This window comes from Ceraceosorus guamensis (genome assembly GCF_003144195.1).
Source record: "Ceraceosorus guamensis strain MCA 4658 unplaced genomic scaffold IE81scaffold_2, whole genome shotgun sequence".
NCBI classification, from domain to species: domain Eukaryota; kingdom Fungi; phylum Basidiomycota; class Exobasidiomycetes; order Ceraceosorales; family Ceraceosoraceae; genus Ceraceosorus; species Ceraceosorus guamensis.
Genome location: NW_020289997.1, coordinates 104,236 through 122,588, shown reverse-complemented (window position 1 = coordinate 122,588; position 18,353 = coordinate 104,236). Strand labels below are relative to the sequence as shown.

At 55.5% G+C, this 18,353-nt stretch overlaps 7 protein-coding genes across 7 annotated transcripts; 3 read left to right on the top strand and 4 right to left on the bottom strand.

Annotated features, from left to right (window-relative positions):
- The first annotated feature begins 473 nt into the window (after positions 1-473).
- Positions 474-2,548, top strand: IE81DRAFT_80476 (hypothetical protein). The gene is made up of 3 exons (XM_025517660.1): positions 474-1,028; positions 1,106-2,117; positions 2,233-2,548. Exons 1-3 carry the CDS (start codon positions 689-691, stop codon positions 2,306-2,308), a joined length of 1,428 nt encoding a protein of 475 aa, XP_025373182.1. The 5' UTR covers positions 474-688; the 3' UTR covers positions 2,309-2,548.
- Positions 2,549-2,970: 422 nt separating this feature from the next.
- IE81DRAFT_80530 (hypothetical protein) lies at positions 2,971-4,322 on the bottom strand. The gene is made up of 3 exons (XM_025517661.1): positions 3,936-4,322; positions 3,389-3,801; positions 2,971-3,286 (listed from the first exon to the last, which is right to left on the bottom strand). Exons 1-3 carry the CDS (start codon positions 4,211-4,213, stop codon positions 3,222-3,224), a joined length of 756 nt encoding a protein of 251 aa, XP_025373181.1. The 5' UTR covers positions 4,214-4,322; the 3' UTR covers positions 2,971-3,221.
- Positions 4,323-4,600: 278 nt separating this feature from the next.
- On the bottom strand, positions 4,601-8,215 carry IE81DRAFT_319386 (hypothetical protein). The gene is made up of 7 exons (XM_025512712.1): positions 7,799-8,215; positions 7,487-7,683; positions 7,038-7,412; positions 6,083-6,937; positions 5,559-6,000; positions 5,277-5,473; positions 4,601-5,191 (listed from the first exon to the last, which is right to left on the bottom strand). Exons 1-7 carry the CDS (start codon positions 7,854-7,856, stop codon positions 5,021-5,023), a joined length of 2,295 nt encoding a protein of 764 aa, XP_025373180.1. The 5' UTR covers positions 7,857-8,215; the 3' UTR covers positions 4,601-5,020.
- A 309-nt stretch (positions 8,216-8,524) lies between these two features.
- On the top strand, positions 8,525-10,508 carry IE81DRAFT_363450 (putative ornithine carbamoyltransferase precursor). The gene is made up of 3 exons (XM_025516771.1): positions 8,525-9,674; positions 9,781-9,985; positions 10,072-10,508. Exons 1-3 carry the CDS (start codon positions 8,725-8,727, stop codon positions 10,120-10,122), a joined length of 1,206 nt encoding a protein of 401 aa, XP_025373179.1. The 5' UTR covers positions 8,525-8,724; the 3' UTR covers positions 10,123-10,508.
- Positions 10,070-10,620, top strand: IE81DRAFT_80407 (hypothetical protein). Its single transcript, XM_025517658.1, has one exon. The coding sequence runs from the start codon at positions 10,159-10,161 to the stop codon at positions 10,528-10,530; it is 372 nt and encodes a 123-aa protein (XP_025373178.1). The 5' UTR covers positions 10,070-10,158; the 3' UTR covers positions 10,531-10,620.
- A 360-nt stretch (positions 10,621-10,980) lies between these two features.
- On the bottom strand, positions 10,981-12,390 carry IE81DRAFT_80436 (hypothetical protein). Its single transcript, XM_025517659.1, has 5 exons — positions 11,757-12,390; positions 11,560-11,690; positions 11,459-11,474; positions 11,271-11,394; positions 10,981-11,198 (listed from the first exon to the last, which is right to left on the bottom strand). The coding sequence occupies exons 1-5, from the start codon at positions 12,266-12,268 to the stop codon at positions 11,106-11,108; spliced, it is 876 nt and encodes a 291-aa protein (XP_025373177.1). The 5' UTR covers positions 12,269-12,390; the 3' UTR covers positions 10,981-11,105.
- IE81DRAFT_80404 (hypothetical protein) lies at positions 12,283-13,984 on the bottom strand. The gene is made up of 3 exons (XM_025517657.1): positions 13,401-13,984; positions 12,809-13,339; positions 12,283-12,737 (listed from the first exon to the last, which is right to left on the bottom strand). The coding sequence occupies exons 1-3, from the start codon at positions 13,635-13,637 to the stop codon at positions 12,315-12,317; spliced, it is 1,191 nt and encodes a 396-aa protein (XP_025373176.1). The 5' UTR covers positions 13,638-13,984; the 3' UTR covers positions 12,283-12,314.
- Positions 13,985-18,353: the final 4,369 nt, after the last annotated feature.

Below are 18,353 nucleotides of genomic sequence, written 5' to 3'. Positions count from 1 at the left end.
CAGATTCTACTTGCCGCGCTCGTCGATTGGCCTGCCTTGCCTGCAAGCAGATCCAGCTGGCTCTCGGCAGCTCGGGTCCTTGCGTCGATCTTGTGAGCCCCCGCTGCTTGCAGCACGACGTACGTTGTGCAGCCCACTTTTGGCTTCATCTCTGCGTCTCCTGCTGCATTGCACAGTCGACATTGCAGCGGTCTGACAGCATTGTCAAAGGGACGACTCGGTATTGCGCCGGACACGAGCATCGGCAGGAATGCTGAGCACCGAGAGCATCCATCCTGACATCAACAATTGCCCGCTTCGGCGAGCTGAAGTACATACAACATCTCCTCATCGCCGAAAAAAGGTACGCGGCTGCTTTCAGACGAGCCATGAGAGGGCTGCACGGACTCGTAGAGGTGCGGTATAAGTATCGCGACCGAGCTCAGTGTCCCGCTCCTCAACCTCTTTTTTCCCCCAGGCCTGCCTCGCACAAACTCTTGCTTTCCCCCCCCTGTTTCTCTGTCTTCGTACTTTCCTTCTTTCATCAATCTTCATCACTCGCACTCACTGTGAACCCTGGCGGTCACACACGTGTCTTTTCATAGCGTTCTTCGTCTACTCCATCGCTGTCTCGCCTTTGTACGGCCAGAGCATACAAGCCCGCGAGAGTCCACCGCCACTCTACCAATCCACCCCCACATCGCTCACCATGCATTTCTCTCCGGCCGTCCTCACCCTTCTCTCCCTCGGTCTTGCCAACACGGCAACCGCAGTACCCCTTCGCTCTACGGCGAACGGTCATCAGAATCCTCAAGCTGTCCTGGCAGCTCGAGCATTCCCTGCTGCTCAGGATCACATCATTCAGCACCTCGCTGCCAGAGACCAGGTCCCCGAGGCCGTTCACAAAGCCCTCAAGCAGCTCAACACTCGTCAGACAGATGTGATGCAACAGGCCTCCGTCGTAGTGGCCCGTTATGCTCACATGCCGCAGAGCGATGAGCGTACTCGACTCGTCGTTCGCGACCTGGAGCGTCGTGGTATTCTGGACCGTGAGTGCCGTGACCAGCTGTTGAAGCGACACGTGCGCCGTCGAAGCTGAGGCTGATCGCTCCTGCCTCGCTCTTAGAGCTAATATCTTCTTTGAAGGAGCTGGTGGACACTCTGCTTGGCCAGCGCGTATCGCAGCCTCCAAGCAAGCGTCAAGCAGGCAACGTCGGCTCGGTGGTCCAAGAGATCCTCTGCCTCTTGCAGCAGCTTCTCGGCAACGGCACCGATCAATGCAATTCGGACGACGATGCCGCCCCTACCAGCAGTGCAGGTGCAAAGAAGAGCAAGGCAACCAAGGGTGCCTCCAAAGCTTCTTCCTCAAACTCGACTTCTGTCGATGATGACGACGACAAGCCTGCCTCGGCTTCGTTGGTGCCTGAGGACCAGATGACTTCTGCCACCGCTACCGGCACTGCTTCGTCTTCCTCTGCGTCTGCAACCGCGGAGAAGAAACAGAAGGATTCGGAGAAGAGTGGCAAGGGCAAGCAGGCTGCTGCTTCAAGCAGTGCTGATTCCAGCCCTTCGCCCAATGCCACTGGTAGCGCCCAAGCTGCCGCCGCGACGGGCAACTCGACCTCGACTGACAGCACCGCCCAGAGCGCTACTGGCTCTGATGACGGTCCCAGCGCTGCGAGCGCAACGCTTGCCCGTCAGACCAACACCCAACTCGACCGAAGGGACGCGATGGACCTGGCTCCTCGTCAATCCGGTGTCACTGGTCTACTGACAGTGCTTAGGATGCTGCTCGACGCTCTCCTCAACACCTTGTTGCCCATGTCTACCCGCAGCGAGGACCCATCCTCGTCAGCTTCGGCTCAGAGCGCCGCGGTTACGGGCAAAGACTGCCCACCCCCTGGCACGCCAAATGACGGTCAATACCGACCTGGATGCCCAGGCTACGGTCGACGTGACCTGGGCGAGCGAGACACCATCGGCGACTTGCTCGACACTGTTATGCCCATCGTCGAGTCTCTCATCAGCGCCCTCACAAATCAAGATGGCGTCGGCGCTGCGACTGCAGGCGCTTCGAAGAGCGCAGCGACCAGCACCGACGACTCCGATGCGGCCCCGTCCTCATCGAAGAACAAGACATCCGCTGAGTCCAGCTCGAGCAAAGGAGCAGCGAGTGAGGACGCCTCTTCATCGGACACGACGAGCAGCAGCAGCACCGCTTCGCTCTTGACTTCGCTCCTCTCCGCTCGAGACTTTCTCGAGGCGGATGGCTTCATGCACGGCGTCCAGAACATGCAAGCGCGAAGCGTCGAAGAGGTGGCCGAGCTAGCGGGCAACATGCTCACTCGCCGAGCAGATCTCCAACCAGTTTGGTCCGAGCTCAAAAAGATTGGAGACGAAGAGTGGAAGCATGCAGCGGGAGCAGCAGGTAAGCAAAGACGAGATGCGGGCAGCGATTTCGCGCCCGTTTGGTCGGCTTTCTCCGACATGATCGATGATGCGCTCAACAAGGATGGTAAGGATGCATCTGCTGCCCAACAAGCTGCCGGTGCCAAGTCCAGACGTGGCTTGCCCTCTGCAGACAAGTCCAGAGCGCTCGCGCAGGCTGGTTTCAAGTGGGCTACCAAGCAGCTCTTTAGCGTCGCTTCCTCCAACAAAGCTAGAAGAGGAGGAGATGAGCACCACTTGGTCGCTCGCGTGCAACACGACTGGAAGCCCCTCGCGAACGCAGCTTCCACATTTGCTCAACAGCAGATGCGCGAATGGACGGGAGCTTTGAACAAGATGAATGCTGATAAGCAACATTAGATGGAGCGACCAATACTGAAACGAAGGAAAGGAGGAAGGAGAGCACGAGCAAGAGTGCAGCGTTCTCAAACAGAAATCTCCTCTCCTCTCTTGACCTTTCCCCTGGGGCTTCACGCACAAGATCACAGGTTGATCATTTTGCCTTGGGACCTCCCACCACCAAACCCCTCACCCCGACGTTCTTTTGTCACCCCACTGTACTACTCGGCATCATCTAATCCTCCTAATAGTATAGTTGCGGATCATCATTGCCCGAGTCTGTCGCGAGTAGAAGGTTTGCGCGGGTAAGATAGCATGACTATGTTGAGGCGGGCGCAGCGCTTTGGAGCAACTAGCGCGTTCGAGGTGAGAGGTATGTTACAGGCGGGCGAGTGCGGGAGCAGACTACAAGTTCCGATCGGAGAATGAGATGCTGAGTCGAGCTGCGCTGAGCTTCACTTGACGAAGAGGATGAAGATGACCAGAGCAATGATGAGGAATACGATGGTGTACGAAGAAGCTGAGGGGCGAGGGATGAATCGTCAGGTGCCCAGTCAGTAAGCCGATGCATTCGATTGACAATATCGGAGCAAGGATACAAAAGTCAGAAAAGGGTACTGACCATGTTCTTTGAAGCTCTTCTCCAACCTGCTCATCCTTCCACGAGCTCTATCCAGCCTCTCCTGCGTTCCGTCCGTAGCCCCGTCCAGCTCATTCAAGAGTTGTCCATGCAATTCCAACTCGTCTCCCATTCTCAAGCCCATCTCTCTCTGTCTAGCAATGGAGAGGGCGAGCGCGTCCAACTGTCCATCTTGAGCTTGCATCTGGGCTTGTTGGGCAGTGTACAGCGCTGAATTGTCTCGAGAGTCCGGTGCGGGGCCCGACGAGGCGCGAGGATCGTCCCTGTAGGGCTCGTCCGAAAAGGCATTCGTATTGGAGGTGTATGCCGCTCTTGCATCGCTCGTCTCGGCAGCGCTGTCTTCTGCAGCGCTGGAGCTGGAAGCACCCAGCAGCGTCTGACTCCTCGAAGCGTATCTTTGGCATCGAGAAGTGAAACGGTCGAATCAGTTCAACTCATTGGGCCAAACAAATGACTTCCATCCAAGCATTCCAAACGCTCCAACTTGGCTCCTCACATCTTCCGCACACCGGTCGCCGCTTCAACTCACGGTCTTTGCGCCTCTTCCACCAAATCTCTGCCTTCCTCATCCTCCATCAACACATTTCTGATCTTTTCCCAACTCTTCCTCAGCTCCTCCTCCTCATCATCATCATCCCCTCTGACCTCATCCAATCCCTTCAATACGACAGGTAAAGACTTTTTGATGGGTCTGGTCAGGGAAGGCGCAGAGGGCGCTAATCGCAGAGCTATGCTTCGTTCGTGCGCCTGAGAAAGGAGCGTGGATAGTTGAACCTTGAGCCTTTCGGCATCAGCTGAGGTGGACATGTCTTCGGAATGAACAGGCAGAGTCACGCTGTTCTGTGCGATGTGCGGTTTTGGCGGTCAACAGGGGCATGGCAATCGATGGTGATCGATAAACAAGACGAAGTTGCGCAGGCCTCCCGCGAAATTGCGTGCGTGCTGAACCAGTACTCAACTGTGTATCCTGCGTCAACGCGACGTTGCATGTCGCTTGTGGCTCGCTAGCACTAGGCGCGTTGGTCGCGCGTGTGGCTGCATGGCTGCATGCTCAGTCCGCCATCGGTTGTTCTCCGCAACGCGCATCCATCAGATAGTCACTCCGCTCGGCCAGTTCCCGCTACATCAAAGTCGCAGAGAGGCAACAGTCGCCAGTCTCACACAGAAGAAAGAGCTCCGCAGCGATCCGGACGGCGCGTAGGATGAGATGGATTGAGTGAGGCGCTCAGGACGTGACCTTGATACTTGTGAGCGAAGAGTGGAATGTGGAATGCGTACATGATTGTGATGCGTGTCAAATTGCGGGTGAGAAGCGAGTCGAGGAGTCAGGTATGAAGTAGTCTTTGGATGTTTGAGACAAGTGCGGAGGTTTCCTCCCAATAACTTTGGTGCGTGGCGGTCGTTGGCAATATGGTAGAGAGCTTGCGTGCTGTGGTCCGTGCTGTCCGAAGCGTGACGGGCTCGATGCGTCTGAGATTGTACAGGCCGAGGAAGAGCTCAAAGCTCACGTGCATTGTGGGAAATTTGGAAGAGACGTACAACAAGTGTTGAGGGCACTCCTCAAGGCCACCAGGCGGAAAGTGGCTTGACAGAGCTGCGATCGATCTTGAATAGCTATGAGGAGCTGGCCATGCCGTTTGGCTGGCTCGACTGCCGATGGGTAGAGACTAGCTTGATCTGACTCGCGGCTTCACTTGGGATATCCAAGCCTGCCATGGAGGCCAGTGTAGCTTCGTGCTGCTCGAGGTATCCCTCTTCTGCTAGCAGATCATAGACTTTGCCGACCTTGAGAAACGGGGCACAACGATTAAAGAATGGTCATCAGCGATGATGACATTGCCTAGACTCGACCTCCGCGACAGTCGTTCACCTTATTCACGTCCATCTTGAAGAGACATCTGCTGTCCCTTCTCGAGAACGTCTTGCCTCGTCGCATGTATTCCGTCAGAATCTCCTTCTTCATGATCAAGTAGGGGCCAGGTAAGATGCGTACGGCCGAGCATAACGCTGCTTCTTTTTGGGTCAGCAAGTGCAGAGACGGCGCAGAAGACAGATCGAGAGGTTTGGCTAGGCGAGACACGGAATCGTCAGTTTTCACTCTCACTCTCAAGTTGTGAACGTTGTGTGTGTGCTCTCTGGGCTCTCCACTCACGAGGCGCGCGGGGCGTCTTGTTGTTATCGGCGACGCGCTTTGCCGAAGGTTCGACACTACCTGCTTTGCCTTCTCTAGCCCTTTTGGAAGAAGCGGCGGACGCGGACATTGCAGCCAAGCTGCTACTGCTGTCGTTTCTCCTCGGAGTTCCAGCAGCTCCACTAGCAGGGAAAGCAGCCAAGCCTCCCTCGGCAGCTGCAACCGCAGCCTTCCTGTTGCGCTCCACCACATCCTTTTCGTACTTGTCTGCTTGCGCGAAAGACGTAATGCCCGCTCGGCGATATGTCTGCAGCTGAGCAGCCGTCTTACGTAGCTCCTCTTCATACAGCAGACCGTTCAGGAAGCTTTCGAAATCCATAGCTGTCTGCAGCTGGGCAAAGTGTCGAATGCGTGAAAGCAATTGGCGTTCTTCAAGAGGACAGGCCATTTCTGCGGCTTTGGTCTAAGCAGGATGAAGAGGAAGCAGGTAGCTCTTGGATGCATCAGCAATGGGCAGCCACGCTTCCCGAGCAGAGGGGACTCACTCTGCGGTAATCGACCAAATTGCGCTCGAACAGGAAGAGCTTGCGACGGGCACGGCGGTCCAGTTTATCATTGTAAATCTCGAGCATGAGAAGCTTGAGGTCGAGATCCCCATCGTGCTCGTCCCAGTCTGGCATCTTGTTGTCTTGGTCGTCGTTCGAAGCGGCCGTAGAGGCCCCTGCTGCAGCGCCATTAACCTCTGCGGACACAATCGCGCTGACGTCGGCAGGAGCTGGGGTACCGTTGACGCTGCTTGACTCGGCGCGGGTCACATCGGCGGCTTCTCTAGCTGCAGAAGTGCCGGCGACGGCGGAGGCGGGTGCCGGTGTGGCCGCATCGCTACTGTGGTCGTCATCGTTCATGGCGTCCAGATCTGGCTCAGGCTCCGACTCTGGTTCGGCCTCAGGTTCATCTGGATCCTTGTCGCTGGCGTGCTCATCTTCATCTTTGTGCTCATCCGCATCCTTTGCGTCGTCCTCATCTGCGTCGTTCTCGCCATCTGCGGCGTCTTCGTCCTTGTCAGGCTGTGCGTCCGCAGTTCCTTTCTTGGCGGCTGCGCCGGTCCTTTTGCTGCTTTTCGCGCCCATGGCTCCCATTCGTCCGGAGCTAGGCCCTTCGCGACGACGACCAGCGGTGGCCACCGTGCCAAGCGCTTCCATCTCCGAAGGCAAGTCTCCACCGAATCGATAGACGCGACCAAATTCCATGTCCTTTGTCAGGTTCTCAGCGTCTTGTTCCAGCTCTGTCTCAAATTCGAGTCGACCTGGCATGAAGCCGGCAAGTTCTGAATGGGAAGTGGGCGCAGACACTAGAGGCTTTGGAGGCGGCCCGCCCTTAGCTTCACGATTAGCTCGAGCCTAATAGAGAGGTGTACGTTTTAGATACAAGAATCAGCGCAATGCGTTGGACGTGGTGACGGTTCGCCTCGCACTCGTCTCGCGTGCTTCGGCAGCTCACCTGTCCTTCGCGCATCTCCTCAATGCGTGACCTTTTGCTAGTCTGGAACTCATCCGCGGTCATATGCGCATCGAAGGCCATGTTCGGGCCCACAACTGGGGGTCTGACCCTTCCACCCGAATTTTCGTCTGCTTCGGCTTTCGTGCGGGCTTCGTCGATAATGGCCTCTGCTTGTCGTTGCCCTTCTGCGGTGCCATCTCTGCCCTCGACGTACACTTCCACGTAGTGCTTCTCCACTTCCTCCTTTGTGCGATTGCCGATGTGATCGGCGATATCCGCCCAGTTGCCTAACCCGTAAATTTGGGCTCCATCAATCAGCAGCAGCTCTTCATCCGCGCCCCAGTCAGCAGTGAAGATGGGAAAAGCATGTTGTTCCTGCGAGCGGAGAGGACGTCTAGGGGTTCAGCCAAGAGGCAGATGAATCAGACCACTCAGCGCTGTTCACTCACGACGACTCGGTAATCGTGCCAAGGCTTGTGACCGCCTTCAGAGCTGCTTGAGCTCTTTTCCGTTTGACTGACGGATCCCTCGCAGAAACAGCTCCCGCATAGATCGAAATCCTCGCATTCTGCACACCTGATCCGGATGGTCAAGGTGATATCCGCACCGCAAGCATCGCAGTGATACCTCATGCCCGGCTCGTCCGCTGAGTACATTGTCGAAGATGGAGGCCGAGAAGAGTCAGCGTTGGGAAAACGGGATGTATGCGCACTCGCAGATGTATATAGGTTCTCCAGCTCAAGCGTCTCCCATCCGCTCACCTGAGGTCTGCGAGGTCTGCACCGCCGCAGGCTTGTTCTTGCGATGAGACACCGTCATGCTGGCCTAAGTGGGCACGATGTGACAGTGATCACTTTGATTTGACCGAAAGCGATCCGCGCCACCTCTGCGCTTCCACCGGACAATAAGAGGAATCAGACGTGATCGCCGATGGAGACCTCGGCATTCACGATGCAGCTCGAATCGAGATGAGGAACGATTTGTGCAGCATCCGAAACCGCGAATAGCCTTTCAGTGATCGCTCCAGTCGCTCGATCGAGCTTGAGCGATGGAGGGTCTACTGGAAGCAACAATGAAGGTACCGCTGGTCGAGCGGAGGCGGAATGGATGGATGGATTGGAGTGAGCGAGGGTAGGAGTGAACGACTGAGTGGAGCGTGCGCGAACACAATTCGATCATGACGATCAGATTTCTGGTTCCGTGGCGCGACGCGCGGGCGCGGTTGCGACGTATATAGATGTGCGCGCGCGCCAATCGTGAATGTTTGTGGCTGCGCGCGTCTTTGCCGCACGAGAAGCCGGCGAGCATGCAGCAGTTGCTGCGTGTGGAGAGATAGCGAGCCCGATCAGCAGCAGCTGCAGCAGTTATACGAGTTGCAGGCTGCTGCTGCTGTATAGAGCCACAAAACAGAGGGCCGTTGGAGTCGAAAAGTGCGAAGAAAGCGAGCAACACATGCATGCAGGTGCTGCTTATCGAGTCACTTGTGACTTCTCACCTGCTCGATTCGTGTTCGTGGTTGTGCGTTGTGGGTGCAGCAGCAGAAGACTTGATTTCGCAGTGTATTCAACAGCCCTCCTCAACACTTCAACAGCCATCGACCTGTTTCTGGACATCAGCTGTCGTGAACCAGAACACAATTGTCTCGACCGCTCCTGTGCTAAGCTCATATCACCCTCAGACGCCTGCCATGCTCTTGCAGCCTGCCTCTGCTTCGGCGTTGCTGCGTGGAAGCGGTGCCAGCTCGAAGCAGCTGACTAGAGTCATACAGCAACAGCAGAGCGGCAAAGTCGTCTCTCACCTGGCCCTTGCCGCCAAGCGCTCCTTCTCGAGCACGACCGGTGCACAGTCCGAGCTGCGCAAGCCACCGCACCTGCTCTCCTTGGCGGATCTGAGCGTGCCTCAGATCGCGTCCATCCTCGAAAGATCAGCCGAGCTCAAGTCCATATCTCGGGCTTCCGACCTGGCATTCTCTTCGTCTCCTGCCGCGGGCAAGTATCAAGGAGGTCGCATCTTACCCCAATCACTTCAAGGCAAGAATGTCGCCGTCATCTTCTCTAAGCGGAGTACTCGAACTCGAGTGGCTAGCGAGACCAGCATCGCTTCATTGGGTGGTCATCCTCTGTTTCTCAGCTCCGCAGATATCCAATTAGGAGTCAACGAGAGCTTGTTCGACACTTCCAAAGTCGTCAGCTCCATGTGCGATGGCATCATGGCCCGAGTAGGAGGACACGAGGAGGTGGAGCTTTTGGCCAAGCACTCCAGAGTCCCCGTCATCAATGCCCTCTCTGCCCGATATCATCCTACGCAAATTTTGGCAGACCTCTTGACCATGCTGGAGGATCCGGTCATTGGTGGCACTAGTTCGGCATCACTGGATACGCTCAGAGGCATCAAAGTGGCTTGGATCGGCGACAGCAACAACATCCTCGCCGACATGCTCGTCGCCTTTCCTAGACTAGGAATCCATCTCAGCGTCGCAACGCCACAAGGCGATCAGTACAAGAGGGACGAGATCGTGTGGCAGGACATGCAGGACGGCTTGAAAGAAGAGACGAGCTACGAGAAGGGAAAGGTCGAGTGGGGCAACGATCCGCTGGCTGCTGCGAACAACGCGGATATCGTTGTCACCGACACCTGGTGAGTTGCCGAAGTTCTGTCCTGTCTGAATCGTCAGCTGTGTGTTCTGGCGTGCTTCCAAGTCGCTGACAGCGCAGCGCGTCCCCGACTTCCTCTGCTACTACAGGGTATCCATGGGTGACGAATCTCAGAAGACTCAACGTCTGAAAGATTTCTCAGGCTTCCAGATTACCGAGTCACTCCTTCAAAAAGCAGGCGCCAAAAAGTCTGCTCGATTCATGCACTGTCTGCCTCGCAAGCCCGATGAGGTGGACGATGAAGTGTTCTACGGACCTCGTAGCATCGTCTTTGAGGAAGCTGAAAACCGAAAGGTAAGTGTCGCGAGGTGACGTCATGCAGCACGATCGTCTTTACCGCCTCCAGCAATTCGTGTGCTGACTACTTGACCCTCTTGTAGTGGACCATCATGGCTCTCTTCGATCGTATGATCGGCGAATGGAAGTACTAGCCATCAAGGGCGCATGGCTAGATTTTCCCGACGCACATGACAAGCGCAAGTCGTTTCTCCTCAATGTCACCAGTGACGCGTCGTCTCTCTCAAGAGTCATCTCATTGTGATGACTACGGGAATGATCAAAAATTGCGCGCGAGCATGTGCAAGGTGTCGCTCGAGAGAGGCATTGACGGCGATGACGACACGGTGGACACGTTGCGCTACCGGATGACTGGCTGTGGGATGCTCAGCTGGTTGCTGTTGGGTGGTCCTATTGCCGTCTGTGCGTACAAGACGATTACTGCTGTTGAACTCGCCCACATGCGACCTCTTTTGCCTCTTGATACATTCCTTTCCGCTGATTTCCAGCTTAGCAGCTGCTTTGCTCCTCAGACTCTGGGTGCTCTGCCAGGTATTGCATGATGCGACGGTGGAGCTAGGTAACGCATTTCAGTGAGCATCAACCCCGATGCTCTCCGCGTGCCATCCCCTATCCTTACTGACCGCGTTCTCGATGAAATTGCCGCTCACACCTTCGAGTCGAGCCTTGTCCTTGTGGCACCTGGAGGGGGCCTAGCTCAGTTCTCCGCCCTACTTGAAGGCGCAAAGCAACTCCCTCACTTCTGCGCGTGTTTCCACCAGTAAATCCTAGGCAAAAGGTGGTCGGCAGCGACTCTGTTTCTGTTCCAGCCTCTGGTGACGACTCACTCAGGTACTTTGACGGCCTCCAACTTTGGCCCCTCGACATCGATGACTGGCGCGCTGACGATGTCAGCAAAGCTGTAGCTCACATATTACAACGTCTCCAAAGCTCACAGCGCCGGCATACATGACCTGTTAGACGATCAAAATTAGAGATGACTTCGGACCAGTCGCAAAAACTTGAGCTGTACTTCAGTACTCACACTGTCCTGTTAACACCTTGGGCTTTTCCAAAGCAGACGCATGTGGTCTACTTTTGACCTTGAACCCAATGGGTGGATCAAATGGCTCTCCTGTCAGTGCCGAGATGCCTGTGTCGTGGCGCCAGGACAAGTTAGATCTCTAGCAATCCCGTGGCACAATAGCCGGCTCGAGGACCCACCGTGGCTCTGCAGTGACAAAGGCACTCTGCGCGGTCAGAGCCCAAAGTGTTGTGTAATGCAACGTGCTTGCTGACTCACGTTCTGCATATGGTAGTTGTAGGCTGGGTCCTCCTTTCTGTCAGTCTGAATAGCTGAGCTGCCAAAATATTCATGCTCACCGCTGATCTTGGTCTTGTACCAGCGAACCTCGCCCACTTCGTAGCTGCATGTAGCGACTTGGATACCATGAGGCACATTATCGACAAATTACTTCAGCCTCAGCGCACCATATTGGACATAAACCTTGGCAAAGAAAACAGTGTGAGCATAAGCGGGACGTGTGGGGCTCGGACACGGCGAGATGATCTCAGGATGGTCAGGAACGCACCTTCTTTTGTAGTGCCAACGCCTCGAACCCAGCGCGGCGAGTACAGGTCCAGCGGACTGGGCTCCGCGTGCTGCGATCCGAAGGTCTTGCAACCGCGCTTGGCAGTATCATACAGCTCGCTCCTCGGAGATCTTTGGATGATTGGCGGCCAGGGTCAAAGGGCCAGCTGCATGAAATGCGATTCCACTTGTGCTCACCGTGCATCGGCGTACACCGCCTCAGCTACCGCTGGAGATAAAGCCGAAGATATCGGAAAGCGCCTATACCACCCGACGAAGCCGTCGTGGATTGACAAGCTGGTTGGGAAGATACGCATCTCAATTTGTCCTCCTGCCGCTTGCCCGGTCAACGAGCAAAGCGCTTCCTTGGATGCAGCATCGGTTTGATGTACATGCTCTATTCGCGAGGGCTCCAGAGACCTCGGTGGGCCTTGCATCGCGTCTACATTTGCGTCGAGCACCCTATCGGAGACCAGCGAGATTCTTCTCGTTTTCTCTATCTTTCTCCTCTTGACCCACGGCCGATCCGTCTGCTTTTGTGTGCTTTCTGTAGGAGCTGCTCCAGGGCCCTGCTTGCTTTCAAGGCAATGCAATACGTCTTCGGGCAATTGGATGTCATCGAGAATACGTCGCGCATCCTGTGCCATTCTGCGTGTGACACGTCCCGTACTCTGTCCAGACATAGCCAGTAGCACAGTAGCGATGTCCATCTCACGATCACCATCGATTGCCCTCTTCTGCTCGGATTTTTGGACATCATCTATGCGGGAAGAGACCCAAGGCAAGCGTGAATTGGCAGCTGCGATCGCTCAGCGCTGCGATTGACCCACTACACTCGACATCAGGTGCAACGCGGAAGGGTGTTCCTCCGTCTCTGGAGATGTCTTCGCCTTCATTTGCCGCGCTTCGTAGCGGAAACATGGATTTGCCGGGTGTCAAAATAGTGGCATTCCGATGTGCTCCTTCTGGAGTTGGGGAGGGAGATCGAGAGCCGATGGACGAGTCGCTCTCGCACAGCAGTCCATCCTCGCTGCCCTTTGGTGTCGCAAAGGCCACGCGATCCGCAAAGCTGATGGAGTTTTTCGGGCCGGCGTTGGCGTCTGCAGTGGTCCACGGCGCCGAAGGACTTGAAAAGCACGATGAATCAAGTGAAATGTCTTGACCAAATATTGAAGCCGGCTGGACGTCAAGATCGAACGTCCTGCAGGTTGTTAGCATACAGAAATGCCCGTGCTCATTGCTCCACTCACCTGTTCGCACAGCTCGTCTTCGCCGGAGCAGAGCTCGAGTGGATTGACCGATGGTCCGGGCGCGCTGGAGCGACGCTTCAAAGACCTATCGGCGACAATTCCTTCGAAGCCGCCAGGTCCCAATGCACTTTGCGACTCATGCGGTGCAGTTCCGGGAATTGTTTGTGCTTGAGCACGGGACGTGGAACGGTACGCGCCGAGAAAGCTCGAAAGATCGGAGCTGCTCCTGTCACGAGATTTGACCATCACTGCAGCGGTTTGATACGTTCGAGCGGAGTAGCTGCTTGTCGCGCTCTCTGTGAGCGAATCGTTCGAATGTACGAGAGAGAGTTGCTGGTCCGATTCATCTTGCGAGAATTCCAAGGACGAATACGCAAAAGCGTGTGGATCGTGGGCGACATTCTTTGACTGGAGGTCTTGGTTTCTGAGCTGAAGCGGTGGGGCTGTATGCGCCTCCACGCTCGCCAAGGATGCAGATGGAATCGAGCCAGACGGGTTCACAAGTAGCTCCTCACCAGGAAGCAAGGCATCCTGTCATGCATGCTAAGTCAGCGAGAGCTCGTCGGGATGGACATAAGCCTGTGTGGCTCACCCGGTAATGAAAGGATCTGGAAGGCGTAGTGAAGGGCGATGTCATGGGTCTGTGATGCAGGCCTCGCGAATTGTTGGAGGTGGTTCTGCTTTGGGACTCTGCTGGACGCAGTCTTACTGGTCGTCGACTGGCACCGAAACAGAACGCTTCAGGGCCCACGCTGCCGTGTGCTGGTTTTGGTCCCACTTCAGCAGCCATGAAAATTGCCTCGAAAGAGGGTGTACGCGACGAGCACATCTTCGTCCACCGTCTTGCCGCGTTCAGCGATCCACGATGACAGCTGAAAAGGGTATGCTTGTGATGGTTGGAAGCCGCGATAGGTAGAGAGCTGCTCGTCGGTCGAGCAGCACAAGCCGTCCTTCGTCGTGTGTATGCGCGGCACGGCGGCGCCTTTGTTGCATGATCTGGCTAGATCCAGCGTACCAGCAGCATCGAGCTCACGAGTCGGAGCAGGCGATCGGTCATGGAGGTCCTGACTCCCATCTAAATCCCCTGCCAACCCTGTTCCGTGTACAAGACACGAGCTGCTCGCGTAGCTGATGGCCGCGCTAGAAGAGGCGACAAACCCGGAGCAGCAGCATGAACTGAACAAAAATTGACCGCGCAGTCTGTGAGTGACCTGTGACAGATGAAGCTCGCCACCTTTGCTTGCTCTCGAGCTGCTGCCACACATATATTTGTATATAAATACATATATAAGCTTCATTCACGACCGACGCTTGCTTCTTCGCCGCGGGCAACTTGACTCACACCATATATCATACCGGCTTGAGCTAAACTGCAGGTAGGATGCCGCGAATGCTTCTGCAACAGCCAGTCAATAGGGCCACCTATGTCTTCTGCGCCCATATAGCCTTCGCAGCAGGCAGTCAAGAAGCGTGAATGCATCGCTCGATCGATCGTTATGTTGCTCACGCCCGAGTGCCTGATGCTGTCAATCGTCTGCAAGTGACTTTGCAGTCATGAAAGGCTTAATTGATGAGTCACGATGTGCTATAGCTGCGACTTCGCCGCGCAGCTCTATAGCAAAGCATGTGCTGCAAAATGTGCCATGCGACAAGCTCCGACTCTGCCCATGTCGTGCTGCATGTGTAGTGAGTATGCGGCTGTAACCCTATGCAGTGGCGGAGGCTGAGATGGCTTCGCGAGCTTCTTCGGGTTCACTCCGATCAACACCGGACCAGCGGCGTAAAGATGTGCACGCTGATGCTGCTCGGCTGAATTGCGCCCAACTTCTGTGTCAATCGTGAATCGACAACGTGTCATAGCATCCAGCAGGATAGATGCATGCATGCTGGGTCTGGAGCATATGCATTCAAGATTGTGATTCTCGTTTCAAGGTTGTCTTCTTGCCCCTATATATAGCCACCGTCCGTGTGTGACCAAGAATCGTTTTCAGACTATACTCACGATTCCCTAGTCGTGAGTCAAGGTTTATCGAGTGACTTAAAGATCGTCACGATCATGAGAGGTTCAAGACTAGAGCTCTATGATGCATGAAGCCAGCTGCAGAGAGCTTTCTCAACATTTGATCCTGGGTCATTGAAGTCTTGTTTCTCGATCGACTCGCGACCATTGCACCCAACGGTAATCAAACGTCTGAGGCTTCGCTCGGTGCTGGCATGGATCGGAGGTGGGTAGTTCGTACAGAAGAGAGTTTGTGCGGAATCTTGAAACAAAAATGTGGTGATTGCTGATGTCCACGCCGCCGCGTGATCGTGCTGTTAATTCGAAGAAGAACTGCAAGATTCACCGAAAGATGACTTGACACATGGCCAAGCCGCACATATTGATCCGCCAGTCTGTGTGGGCATGAGCTACGCATGCATGCATGCATGCACGGAGCTGCCCAGGAGCCGTATCTCATACGCTAGCGACCGCATCAGTCGTGAGTGTGGGGCTGTTCGACATCTCGAAGAGATCACGTCGCTCCCGCGACCAGTCTTGCATCCATCCATCCAAGCATACGTGAAACACAGCATGTCTGCTATGCTCGATAGATCGTACCTATGGTGAAGTCATCACATGCGTCTCAGCTGTCACGTCGAGACGCCCGAGGCCTCTTTCTTACCCTAATGGATTGCAAGGTTCTGCCAGGACGCTCTGTGAAGTCCAGACTTGTTAGGTTGCGCGCGCGCTTTGCCTACGCGTTAGCTCTGACTTCAGGTCAACGTGCGTAATTCACGTATATGCCCGCGACACGGTGTGAAAGTTGCACGATGGTTGCTGTTCGCGCATCAGCAACGTCCCATGAGCACGACCCAGCAAGGTACTGCAGCTGCTCGACAATCTCCACACAGCGATTCACGCCCCCGATACTTTGTTACGCGATGCCTGGCTGTCACAACGCCACAGCACTTGTGGCGACGATGCCGTCGCGTCCGCGACTCCAAAGCCTCTCACGAAAGATGGTGGCTGGAACGAGTACGTTTGCCTGCGTGGTCAACACGATGTGCATATGCAGCACAGCAGCAGGCACCCATCGGCCCTTCGCTCGAGGTCCACCGCATATATGCAAGCCAGGGCATGAGAACGCGCAAGTAATGCCGGGAACAGCGGACCAACGATACAGTGTGAGTCAAGAGTAATAATGATGATTGCTCGACCTGGAGACTAGAAGGTGTGTCTACTTAGCTACAGCTGATGTCTGTTTGTTGCCCTTGCTGGCCGCTCACCAGCGGCGCATCTTCAAAGACACGGCGGCCACGCACGTTGTGCATGGGGAGCTGCCAATGCGGCTGCTCATCCTTGTCTCAGATCTGCTGATGAGCAGATGCGTCGACGCTATACGAGGCAGCTCTAGTCAGAGTACCTACAGTAATTAGGTCAGATAGCGCTGTGCCAGCGGCTGCCGCGGTACTTTGTACATGATGTGGAGTGAATTGAGGCGGAACAAGCAGCACAACCTGGTGGGGCATGCAGCCAGCCCTGAATGCGTATCTTGGCGGAGTCTGAACATGAGGGCTCCGCTGTTGCTGTTGTGCTGGGTTGCCAATCCATGCACAGTCGTGAGCAGCTAGACACTCGTACAAAGCAACGCTTTGCAGTGTGCGCAGCCTATCACTGCATCGTGATGCATGCCCGGACAGCCCGGAGAGCATGCGTGCATGCAGCAGAGACTACTATACTCACGCGGCTATAATCACGAATACACACACACGGTATGCGGCTTCTTCGGCGTCCGCGGCTCCTTGCTCTCTCGCTCTTGTCGCTCATCTGCAGCTGCCAGGCAACTGTCGACCGTCAAACGCAAGTCAAGAGTGCGCCACGCTAGTGCACGGATCGACGGCACAGCGAAGCCTTTTGATTCCTTCTCCGCTCCGCTCCGTTGCAGCTGCTTCTGACTTCGTTTGTCAAGGACCCGGAACAGCCACGCACGAGCGTCGCACGACCAATCTTGAATGCGATGCCGTGTGATGCAGGCAGTGGTCGACAATCGTGACTCAACGGCCATGCAAGATTGATCCAGTGTGCTTTGTGGACGTGGGCGAGTGGCTGAACTGATAATATACGTCCTTAAGTGCCGGTCGTCCGACTCATGGCTGATATGCGTGCATTCACATTGAGCGTCTTGATAGTTTGTTGCTGCCGCTTCATCAGCTGCTGCGAGTCAGAATCTTGAATAAGATCAATGGTATAGGGGACACCAGGCCTTCTCTTGTGAGTGTAGCTCGATCAGCAATCAATCTGCTCGGTTCCAGATCAGTCTAACTCAACGGCGCGAAATGCCTTCGCAAATTGAAGCCTTCACATGCACCAAGGCGCGCGGATCAGGCAGGTTTTTCATGCACGTCGAGGGCGCAGCCGCAGCGACGCAGCTGCGACACCGAGATACAGCATTCGTGATTCGCGTGCTTGAGCTTTCTATAGCTGCCAGCAGCGACAGCTACCCACGCATCAGACTACCTATATATATTATATATATACATATATGGTATGTATATCTGACCTTCAAGGAGCATAGACGGGTCGAAGTCAAGCGGCACGCCTGACACCCACGGCCGGCGACGACGGTATCCCTGGTCACGCTGGTAGGTCGATGCGCTCGCGGAAGCGACGCAAACCTTTATCGCCACACATCCACATGTCATGCAGCACGCAAAGGTAGACGAGGCAGCCCTGTGGTGAGAGCTGGGCTGCTAAAATCGACCCTCGACGCCGCCTTATTTTGCGAACAACCGTCCTGGATGGCACATGCTGTTGTGTACCGGTGCGGTTCTTGGGGCGCTTAGCTGGCTGGTGCGCGGCCGCTTGCTGGCAAACATGCACGCATGCAGCTGCACATGAGGGCCGGATGTGCTTGTGTATAAGGGCGCTAACGGCGCAAAGCAATGGCCAGCGAGAGAACCATTATGCTGCACAGCGCTTAATGCTTTGCAATCTCGAGAACGCGCGACTTTAATTCATCATTGCCGCGCCGCGCTGAAACAGTCGCGCAGTACCGCCGCGCGATAATCCACGCAGAAAGCCGCGCGGAGAAGGTGCTTGCGTGTGTTCCTACCGCGGAGTGCTGTATGCTGCTGCTGCTGCATGCGCTGCTATACTGGAGAAGATGAGTATGCCGCTTTAGGCACGCCCGAATATGAGTGAGCTTGCAGCTCCGCGCCCATTTGCCTGCCTGCTCTTCAGGCGTTCTGATCTTCTGAGACGCTTTACAAACGCAGGCTAGCTGTTGCTGCTGCTGCCTGTGCTGCTTTATGTTGGTGCAGCTTGCAGCTGTGGCATAGGAACAGCAAGACTGTCGGTCACAGTGGCTATCTCGCGCAATGCTCACGCATCGCAGCTAAAACCTCATTTGTCTTCTCCCCCACATTTGGTCCAAAATCTTCATTCTCGCTTGGAGCGTGGCCATTCATCTAGCTCTTACTCGCTGCTGCTGACTTCGATCAAGCGGCCAAGTACCAGCTGCTGCTTTGCCTCGAGTGAGTCTGCAGAACGCGTTCATCTGCATGG